At 38.0% G+C, this 11,154-nt stretch overlaps 2 protein-coding genes across 3 annotated transcripts in view; both read right to left on the bottom strand.

The window, feature by feature from the left end:
- Nucleotides 1-74: 74 nt before the first annotated feature.
- On the bottom strand, nt 75-4,042 carry sumo2a (small ubiquitin like modifier 2a). Its single transcript, XM_008316738.3, has 4 exons — nt 3,886-4,042; nt 2,333-2,464; nt 1,673-1,744; nt 75-539 (listed from the first exon to the last, which is right to left on the bottom strand). Exons 1-4 carry the CDS (start codon nt 3,904-3,906, stop codon nt 474-476), a joined length of 291 nt encoding a protein of 96 aa, XP_008314960.1. The 5' UTR covers nt 3,907-4,042; the 3' UTR covers nt 75-473.
- Nucleotides 4,043-4,790: 748 nt separating this feature from the next.
- gga3a (golgi associated, gamma adaptin ear containing, ARF binding protein 3a) overlaps nt 4,791-11,154 on the bottom strand; it is a 10,188-nt gene continuing 3,824 nt past the window's right edge. The window contains exons 9-18 of one of the 2 annotated variants that reach the window (XM_025058686.1): nt 10,086-10,167; nt 9,849-9,959; nt 8,926-8,931; nt 8,710-8,826; nt 8,555-8,622; nt 8,089-8,480; nt 7,224-7,429; nt 6,865-7,034; nt 6,404-6,514; nt 4,791-6,206 (exon numbers count right to left, since the gene is read on the bottom strand). In XM_025058686.1, coding sequence (XP_024914454.1) covers nt 6,108-6,206; nt 6,404-6,514; nt 6,865-7,034; nt 7,224-7,429; nt 8,089-8,480; nt 8,555-8,622; nt 8,710-8,826; nt 8,926-8,931; nt 9,849-9,959; nt 10,086-10,167 — 1,362 coding nt within the window. In that variant the 3' untranslated portion in view covers nt 4,791-6,107. Of the gene's footprint in view, nt 6,207-6,403; nt 6,515-6,864; nt 7,035-7,223; nt 7,430-8,088; nt 8,481-8,554; nt 8,623-8,709; nt 8,932-9,848; nt 9,960-10,085; nt 10,168-11,154 lie in introns of both variants that reach the window. The other variant, XM_008316741.3, reaches the window with a different exon arrangement.

The following is an 11,154-nucleotide window of genomic DNA, read 5'->3' as shown; positions in this document are numbered from 1 at the left end:
AACAAATAACCAATGACAGGGTTTTAAAAAAAGGAAAAACTCAATTTATTCCAATTCTACATTTTTAACAGATGATACATTTTAAAATGCACCCTGAATCATAACAAAAATTTAATCTAAACCAATACCTCAATGACATATGTATAAAAGCAAAAATAAGGACCAAAAAGTTTCTTCTGAAACTTGTTAATCAAGAGAAGAAAAACAAACAGTTTGATTTGTTGGGCACATGAGACAAAGAGCAGCTCATAGGTTTGCCTACACAGCACAGTTAAGAAATGTTAGCATCTGAATGAGAGACCAAAAAAAACAACAAAAAACAAACAAACAAACAAAAAAACTATCTACACCAACTGCGTTGCTGTCGTCCAGCATTTGAGTTTTCCACTGGATGGTATCAACACTGGTCATGAGCATTTGAAGACGGGGCAATAACATGAGGAGCAAGAAGGGGGAGTCTTAGGAAACAGTCTTTAAAGAGAAGAGCCTCCGGTCTGCTGTTGGAACACATCAATCGTATCTTCATCCTCCATTTCTAGCTGTTGACAAGAGAGTTGAAATGTCACATGTGAGTGGGGTCATTAGTGGATGAACAAAACAAATAACCCAGCGCTTTTCATCTGCACTGATATTTTTGATCAATGGCCATTATCACTTCGTAGAATAGGTGGTAACTAGGCCTAGGACAATAACCAATAAACCTATTTATTGCAGAATAAATGAAAATGAAGGTGAAAAAAATACTACATGACCAGATGATACCGGTCAGATAGAATGACTGATTACTGTGTTCTCCCCATTGGAAAAAGCTTCTACAGCAATATATGGAAAGTTCCGTGTTCAGTGTTGCACAGAGTTCCGCTTCTGTCGATGTGATGACATCATACATTACTTATTGACTGATAACTTTGACTTTGTTTAGTCGAAATGAAAATCAGAGGTCGTCAATGCCCTGGTGCACCTTTTAATTCATATATTATACAATGCGAACAAGTTACACATTGTCCAAGTCATTTATTAGTATCAAATGAAAAAGAAACCTTCAGAGCAGGTGACTCACCACTGACCTGAAGTGTCTCTTACCTTTGTCACATTTACAATAAAACATTATCTGTACCAAAGTACCACTTTGCTGCTGTTATCCAAGGATCAGTTGTGTAGCAGTTAAACAGGAACACATTGAACATGAACAACATCCAATTTGCAATAAAATCAAGTACGGAAAACATACATTTTTAAAGTGTAATTAAAAAAATGATTGTGTGTGAAGGACCACTTATTTGAGCAAAAACAATGTATTAAGCAGTAACACAACTTAAATAATAATAATAATAATAAGTCATATATTATCCTACAGTTAATGAATAAAGTTGGTTTAACCTTACTGATAAATAACAGGTAAGAAAGTTATCTATTTTAATAATTGTTTTGTGGTAGTTTATAAGTTGGGGGGGTTATGTTGGGAAATAATTCATAACTACTTGTTAAGAGAATAACATTTTGTGCTGGAGAACACTTTTACTTTTTGTTAACTGTCACCAATTCAAGAAAAGATAAATCGACAGAAATCGGTATCATCAAATCACACATAGCAAAAAGAAAACCACAAATCTGAGCCTGCAATTGGTGTAATTTCTAATCAAAGTTCCTACTTCAAAGAGCTTCTGCTTACCTGCGAAGGTGTGTCTGATTCATTGATTGGTTGACCATCAAATCGAAACCTTATTTGCCTCATTGACAGCCCCTGTGTGAAAAGAAGGAATGATATATTTATTTATTTACTTAAATCTCTGGAGGACACAGCTACTAAAAAGTCACAGCATGATCCAAACTTCAGCAGAATATCAAGTTGATGCATGAAGACATTACATTATATAAACCTGTTATAGAATACACAGTAACAGGCATGAGCACATCCCAGTATTGCACAAATTGTCAGGTTTTCTGAAGCAAATGCCAGCAGCTGTCAGGCGATGGCAGAGTACACCATGGACAGTCCACCATTCCTCCACTGTCTTCAAATCGACTTAAACAGAACCACGTCCTCAGAATCAATGACAGCGGTCATCAATAAAAGACAGAGCAAAAGCAGTTCTGCTGGTATTTACGTTGTATGCTTAGTGTTTGCTGTGGAATATACAAGACCCAACTTCATGGTTTTGGATTGAGTTACTGACAGAAATTAATTAAATGAAGTTTGTCAAACTGGACATCAAGTTTGTGTGCTTTTGACTCAGTAAGTCACTGTGTTTTCCCCCCAAAGCCAATACATTACACCTGCTCTGTGTTTTACCCCCAAAGCCAATACATTACACCTGCTGTATGGACTCACCTGTCGTTCACAATATGCTTTCATGAGTTTGCTGAGTGGGGTGTGCCTTTTGATCTTGAACTGAACCACTGAGCCATCCTGCCCTGCCACCTTCAGGTTGATGTGCTCATTGTTCTCCGTCTTCATTCCTTCCTGAAAGACAAGTGTATGTGGTGCTATTTGAAACAAAGGCTCCTGTTTACCCATTCGGCACATTATTAAAATGTCTTTCTATAGAATACTTGAGGATGTCATTTTTTCAGTACAACAGCTTTATGACCCCACCTTTGAAACCACTCCCCTTAACCAACATGGGTAGCACTTCTACAACCCATTTCTAGGCAGCAGTGCCAGTGAGTCTCAGCTTCCTAAATGATGTTTCCACTGAATCTAGTCTCCTCTTCACCACAACTGGACAATTACTTCAACATCCATCTCAAACTATAACACAAAGGCAAGTTCAGAGTACAAATCGTCTTTGGAAAAAATAAAAACATTTCTCCGTACATTCCCCATTTTGCTTAAATTTGAAGTAACTAACAGAATAATTAAGATTCTCTAGCTTATAAAATTATAACATTGATCCTTTTACTTATCTTACTACTTACATATAACAGTGTCACTAAGGAACATTGAAAACTATATTTTTAATGTGTTCTGTATTGTTAGTTTTTTTGTATGGACCTCAGTTATTAGACATTGTTCATAGTGAAAGGGGAATTCTTTAGTGCCTTTTGCTAAACATTTCTTCCAATGCCCTTTTATATAAAGAGTTCATCCTCAAATTCCTATAGAATACAGCTTTAAAAAGACCAAATTAGTTTTGTGTGAAAGTCCAGCCAAGAAGTTGATGTGTAGTTTGTACTTCATTGATTAGTAAAATTATTTTTTGTGCATTGCCTATTTGGTTTGAGTAAATATACAGTATTCTGCACCCTCATAAAAACTATGAAAAACAACATTACAACTTCAGCATTAGCGTTCACATCTAGCATTAGCAATTAGCCAAGTGAAGCCATGGCCTACACGTTTTATTCATACCCAGGGGCCTGGTGTTGGAAGTAGTGCTTGTTTTTTAAACGCTCCCTTTTCCTTCCACAGGCACTCATTGAGAGACCACGGCCATGGGGACGCTATTATCATTCCATCAGAACAAAACTCCTTTCTTTCGATGGCTTTTGAGATGTGAACAATGAACACAACGTCCTTATTTAGGTTAACGACAATTCTGCATTTGTTACAAACGTTACACGTCACATGAAACATTGACATAACCCTGAGCTGAGTATTTATCACTCATACCCGGCAAAGTTAAGCTTTCGTGCGGTTTCTTTTTTTTTTATTATTCGAAATACTTAGGAACAGGTAACAGGACCGTTTCGTTGTTAGCTTATTATGCTAACTACCGCCGCTAGCTGGCTGGCGCGGCAGCCCGGTTTTCTGATGTTGAGACGATTTAATTATGCCTTTGTTGACAAACCGGTCGCACATGGCAGTGTTTGGAGGTAATTACTGCGCCTTAGTTGGGTGCACGTTGCTGGTTTAACCCTCCCTGTATAGAATTAACTCCTCACCTTGGGTTTTTCGTCTGCCATGTCTGCTGCGCTGCCGTGTTCGTCTGCGCCTGTTCACCGTAGCAGATGCGCTGTCTGTCGCGCCACTTTGCGTCAGAGGAAAACACACACGCAAACTAGCGCCACATTCACCTTCAGTAGAAATAACTGTGCAGTGGCCAACTTCCTTCACATGAATGAAGACTTACATCTTTCCAAATAATGAACAAAATCATAGTGAATCACATTTTATTGTATTTATTCACGTTTAATAATGCCAGTACAGGTTACCATGGCAGACAAGATAAATTAAATTAGTATTTGATGAGGCTTTTATGCCTTTGTGTCATCAGGTTGTATTTTTGTCAGTATGTTTTTTAATTATTATTTACTTATTTATTTAATGAGAAAATTATTTTTAAACATTTCCAAATACACATTATTATGCAGAAATAAAACGAAATTTAAAATAAAAAACTACACCACACAAGACCAAGTGTAAACAAATTTCAAAGTTTTTCTCATGTGGAGTTTGTTAACAGACTCTCACAGACTCCACACAGGTTTTAATTAGTTCTCGCTTTGTAATCTTCTCCAATTTATTCACTGACAGCGAATGGATATGGCTCACTTTCATCCTCTGTCTGTTTATAGGATAGTGATAACAAGTATTTACTCCCAGAATAATTTATTAGTTTTAAATAGTTTTGGCACAGACTCAAATATCTTATATAAATGCAAAAACCCCACAGTTCGCTGAATCAACCACACATTAGTTTATACACCGTGACAAAGTATAGCACAAAATATTAAGTATTCTGTGTCTTCAGGACAAAAAAGAAAAAGTACATAAATGCAGGGTAAGAAAAAAAATGTTAATGTTGATGATGAAGTTTTATCATCAACATGTTTTTTTCACACCAAGTTTTATCATCAACATGTTTTTTTCAACAAGATTTTCCTGATAAAATATCTTTCTAATTTGCTAAAGAACCATTATCATACAACATGTTTCCCTTTTCCCTTCCCAGCATATGTACTGGCAACCAGTGCATTTAAAGGCACTTCTCTGTGTCCAAAGGTTAAATATAACATTTACTTAAGAGCCAAGTCAGCTCTTAGATGAGTTAATCTCTCTGTCAAGAGAGAAGGTTGATGTTTTATTTATATAAATTAATTTAATATGATAAACTAGCAAATTAGGATTCCACTCTTATAGCTTAATAAAGGAGGCATTTGACAAATCAGTCTGCATGTTTGACACATTATTACCATGCACATTAGGTGGCAGGAGTACTGTTGTGTATTATTATCTCCTACCAAAATGAATAACACAATTATAAAAAGTAAGAAGTAGTTAAGTCATTTGGCTTTATGGAAATTCAGAAGAAGCCTAGTGGTAAATCTAGGAGCTGCTGGGAAAAAAACTAAAGAAGCCTGTTTGTTATTTGTAAAGTTCCACAAGAGGAAATTCACAATTATTGTTCAACTACAGTAGGGCTTCTGTCTGCCCTGGTCCCATGGTTTTTGTCTATGTTGACATTTTTCATACTACATTCTCAGCAGAAAGTCATTTGAATGGTAGACTGTGTTTCCATGTCCAAACGACTGCAGCCTACTAACCTTGGTTTTCTCTCTGTTCTGCCAGGCTCCTGAAATCATTGGCAGAAAAACTCCTTTCAAAACAACTGAAATTTGTGTATGTGTATGTAATGTTTGTACCTTATACATTTTCCAAATATTCTAAACTACACTTAGAAGCAATGTGACCAAGCTTTTCAGGTGGCATTTATACCAAAAATGAACATGCATCACGAGTCGTCCGTTCACTTATGTGTTGTGTGAGGAATGACTGTTCCTGTTTACTTGTTAACATTCTTCCTGAATGCATCCCTATTGAACACTGCATATAAATATAACAGAAACCAAGCTCGGGCTGCATGGCCAGTGAAAACTATTTTAGGTAATAAAGTTGGATTAATGGTTTTACTGTGGCAGAGGGTACAAATAAGGAACAGAGTGGACATTGGGAAGTGCTGTGAAATGCCAGAAGGTTAGAGTGTTTCAACTGAAGAGGACCAATACTAGACTAATCCTCCATGAAGACAGATTGCATTCTTACTTCAGACTGTGGATAAACTACATTTCCTATGAACTCATGTGGACTTATGATTGAATTGCTCAAGATCAGCTGTGTCAAAGAGCTTTGATGGTCATTGGTTCAGGTTGAGCTGAAGAGCCACTCATCTGTCAGGAGAAGGAAATGCCTTCACCTCACCAACCTCTGTGAAAAGCTGCTCGCCCAGAATAAAGGTTAGTTTGTATCTCATCCGAACCCTTTCCTGCAAAACACAAAGATGGGCTACTTTCAGTTTGAAAGGTGATGGTATTTTTTTATTTTTTCCAAAATATGTCCTCAGCAGCATCTACAATCATAACAACTGCAAAACAGGAAATTAAGATTTAAACAGCATATTAGGGGAAATACTGAAGGTGTTAGTAAGGACACGGTATTTATATAAAATAAAATGACAATTACCTTCAGGGGATTAGCAAGCAAGAGGATTTGGGTGATGGCAGGCGGAGGAAGGACTGGATTGAAAGGAGCCAGCTCTGTCCCCGACGGTTGCTGCAGTTTAACTTTCATTGTCTGGAGATAAAAAAAAAAAAAAACAGACATTAAGTATAAAAACGGGTCTCTTATTCTTTCTGTCTCTCTCTCTCTGTCTCTCCATCCTTCTGTCCGTCCCCATCTCTCTAACTGGGCTTATGCTGTGGCTTCTGTCTGCTTTATAGTGTCTTTTGCATTTTAAATTTTGGGTCAATCAAGCCAAGTCTTGACAAATTGATGGCTCTTCTGAGGGCTTTTTTTTAACACCACAGTTAAATTCTAAGATAACTGCAGCAATTTCATGAAAATCTTCATTAAAGCAAGGTCGCTATGACAACAAATGTTGATTAGCTTTCTATTTTCAGGTTTCTGTTTGTCCACACTGCTACCTTTGGCACCGCTGCCTGCAGAACAATGCTCCTCACAGACTGCGGAGCTGTGTTAAACGTGGAGGCGACTATCACCAAAACGTCAGGTCTGCCCGGTGGACAGTCCCTGCCGAAATGCAGCAGAACATGGACACCGTTTTTGTCATAGACCGTCACTGGACACACTTTACCTGAGAGTCAGAACACAGACCACAAAGATGAAAAAAAAAGATGGAGTAGAAAACACAACACAAGGTGTACAAATCTTAACAGAACAAGGAGTTCAAAATCAGAGTTTCTGAAACGGCAGCTCTGGCCAAGGTGGAAATGCTAAAATTTGATGACTGATTCAAGCACATAAACGTTTTCCCTGAACTTACTTGGCTGTATGGCATCCAAGGAAACATGGACATTGTCCAGGGACACGTCCTGTGCTTTGTTCTGACTTGCCTGGCCCAGAGTGCCGGTGTGAGAGTGTAGCTGGCGACAATCATCTACCTGAGATATTTTTACCGGTGGGGAGTCGATGCTATCTTGCTGCTCTCCAATGAGCATTGAGGACGATGTGGCAGAAAAGACAGCAGGACTGAAAGACATGGTAACAGAATGTGCTCAGCGGTGACAGATAGGCTGCTGACATCCATCTGTGGAATACTATGATCAGGAAAACTTCTGCCTTGTTTAAACAAATAATTGCAAAACCCAGTTCCAGTCATCCGTGTTAAAAACAATCAGAGAGGGAAGAAAATGTAGTGCTTCCAAATCTAACACTACACAGTCAGGTTTCACAATGTAAATCTGAGCAACCTGATGTTTCCCAAAAGCGCAGCACCAAACTTAACCATTATCAGAGACAAAATCAAACAGAAAAACAAAAACAACAACAAGAATCCACTCTTAAGTTGAGATTACTTTCATTTAGAAAGTATTTAAAAAAGACAGCCACAAAATCTATTATCTTCTCCCAGTCAGATCACTTAATTATAACCTTAACAACTATTCATCAACAGCTACATTTTGGTCAAGGTTAAACAGATTAGAGAAATTGTTTTGTTTTCTTTCATTAAAGCAGAAAAAGGGCTGGTGGTGTTTACAACCTCACAGTTCAGAGCGATGCTGAAAACACCAGACAATCACATTCATCAAACTGGTAAAAATCCTGATTCAACATCAAACATATTATTTGTTACCAGATCATGGTCTTAGTGCTCCATCTATATTCCTTCCTTTGGTTCACTCACTCACTTTTTTGGACGGTCCAGATCTAGCAGGACATGGTCCTGCAGACTGTTGTTGTTGACGCTGGTTGATAGAGAATGTGGAGTTCTCATTGAAGATGCACTTTGGAGAAGGTGGTTGGTTGCTGTCGAAGCAGGCATGGCCACACCGCGTGACTGTGGAAGAGGAGTCTGGGCTGGAGTGGTTAACGCTGATCTAAGAGGCTGTGGCAACCTCACTGATGATGCTGTGATTGACTCTGTGTAAACTGGTGGAGTGGCAAAGACAGGTTCAGAGAAGATTGAGGATGGAGCAGCTGTGGGGAGTGGTTGAAAAGCCTCTGGATGCTTTGCATAAGTTAAAGGTGTAGAAACTGAAGGTAGAGAGGACTCAAAAAGATGCAAATCCTGTTTGGGATTCTGGGGAAAAATAAAATATGAATTTTACCAATATGTAACTTAAGAATTAAAAATGCATATCTAACTTTAAATACCTGGAAAGAGGGCAAAAATATGCTTCCTTTGTTTTCCTGTGGTGTACTCACAACTGGATCATTAAGGCCTGCAAAAAAAAAAAAAGACAAATCAAAGTACAGTAGGTGGTATTTGCATGTTCTCAAATCGATGTTATAATTAATCAGAAAAATACCTAAGGAAAGTAGATCTTGATCAAGCAGACTGAGCGCTGCAGAGTTTGAAATGTTCTTTTTAGAGTGAGACTCGACATCAGCAGGAGCAGCAGTAGGGAATCCAAGCAACATGGTGTCTGGAAAAACCATGGGGGCAATCTGGGGTAGTTTCTCTGATGAGAACGGAACATCACGATCCACCAAGTCAATCAAAGATCTGGACTGGTTCCTGCTACCTGTGGCTGTCAAGTGAAGACAAAACACACACACACACACACACATATATATACAGTGTACTTAGTGCACTACTGTAATAGTGACACTAAATGTGTCCTCCAATACTTTAGTCCATGGATCTATCTTATACCATGGTGGGCATCAGGTTGAAATTCAAATACGTACTTCAAGTGCTGGACTTGCTGACTCAGGAACCCCAGTGTTTGTAACTGCTTTTCACCACCAGCAGCTGCACACTGGTTAGGAAGTGTATGCATGTGCATCCTAGTGGAGTTCAATGTCTCATTGTCCTCAGAGGGCAGTTTATTTAAGTAGGTCAACAATGTCACCAGTCACCAGTTTGGAGGAATTTTAGGAGGAATGTTGCTCTGTAACTGCTCCATCCTCTATGATCAAATCTGTGTGACATCTTGAACTCTGTCTCCTGATCTCTTAATTTGAGGGAATACATTCTTCTTTTAACAGGACGTGATAAACTGAGGAACTTGTTAGCAGAGGCGCTGTTGCTAAAAAGAGATTAGAGTAAGACTAGAAAAATTTAAATTGATGAGATGAAATCCAAAACTACAAATTAAACGATGACACATTAGTGAAGAATCAGATGCTAAAAGGCTTTTGGAGAAAATAGAAAAAAGTTTTAAGGTGCCCACAGCTGATCAGACAGTAGTTTTACAGATGCAGAACAGTTCTATAGAAGGACCTGGTGTAGAAGAGCATCAAAGACTGGAGTTGTCTGGCTGTTTGGTGAGGTAATTTATCTTTTTAACCATGTGTCAGACAATTAATTGGTATAATTCCACAAATTAATGTGATGAATGATTACATTTTGAAAGCCAAGAAATATTTCTGAATTGATGCAGAACATGGAACATGCTGAACATCAAGGTTTATATGGATTATACTAAAAAATCCTGGTGTTTACCTGATGTGAAGTGTGTTTCTATGGTCTCTCCCTCCGTCTGTCCTCTCCTTTTCATCTTTTCATACGAACTAATGACATGTGACAGGTCATCACTGGCCTGCAGGATGTCTCCTAAGAGGTGCATTTAAGCTTTGTATCAAATAAAGCAGGGGTTCATTACATTCACCACACTGGGCCTTAATGAGCCATTGAAGGAGAGCACACCATCAGCTAGAGACCAAATGACATTTATCTTACCTAAGATGCTGTCGTTATCCTCCATATTGGCAGCAAGCTGGGACACTTCCTGTCTGAGCTTCTGACAATCCTCATACAACTCCTGGGCAGGAGATAAATCAGGGAAGATTCGTTAATGTCATTCACAACTTTTCTAGGATGTACAGAGCTAAATGTCAATTTGCCAGTTCATCGTTTTGTTCATCTTTGTTACGCTGGTTCATCTGGAAATTTAATACATGTATATAGGGCTATCAAAAGACTACAATTTTCAACGACAAGAGTAGGATTGAAAATAATTAATCATGATAACAGAAACAGAAAAGACAAATGCCAGCAGGTAGATGTCACTGTTTCACTCCTGTTTTATTTGTGACTGATCCAAATGATGAACTTATTGATATAGAAAATGTTTTTTTTTTTGTATTTTAGGCATAACAACACAACTGTGGCTGTGGCTTGTACAATGTCAAGAGTTGATTTCATGACTTTGGTGTCACGTTGTTCTCAACTGTATAAATCAGTCCGTAGTCTCCCTCCAAATCCATTTCACAGTTGTGTCAGTCAATGTGTCAGCCATAGACTTATTTACTGTCCTGCTCTCGGTGATGCTGGTCTGACACAAGCTGTGACGAGAAGGTGAAGTCACCACAAATGCATGCTGGGTGTTGTAATGGTACGTCAAGCTCTAAGTGCTTCAGAAAATCGAAAAACAATTTCTTGCAGCGTGTTCAAATAACATGTATATTGACGGACCAATAGGTGGATGGACGGGTGAACTATTGGAGTTAAAATGTATTCAGATAATTTCACAGGTTAATTATGTGATTAAGGTGTTAATTGAAATACTAATAAATACATTAAAATACCATGGAACAATAAGGTATTTTTTATTTTTTTTATTTTTTAAAGTTGTTTTCTTTTCAGTGTCATTTGCACAATAACTATCGGCCTGATATCAGGAAATTATGATGTTATTCAGATACGTTCAACATCATAATGAATAGCCTGATTACACATAATATAAATTTTCATCAACCCCACAGTGAGGGTCGTTGTTTTAATCAGGCACACCCACACATACACAAAA

The sequence above is a fragment of the Cynoglossus semilaevis genome, chromosome 9 (assembly GCF_000523025.1).
Source record: "Cynoglossus semilaevis isolate Cse_v1.0 chromosome 9, Cse_v1.0, whole genome shotgun sequence".
Taxonomy (NCBI): Eukaryota; Metazoa; Chordata; class Actinopteri; order Pleuronectiformes; family Cynoglossidae; genus Cynoglossus; species Cynoglossus semilaevis.
Note: the sequence above shows the minus strand (reverse complement) of the source record. Positions and strands in the feature narration are given on the sequence as shown.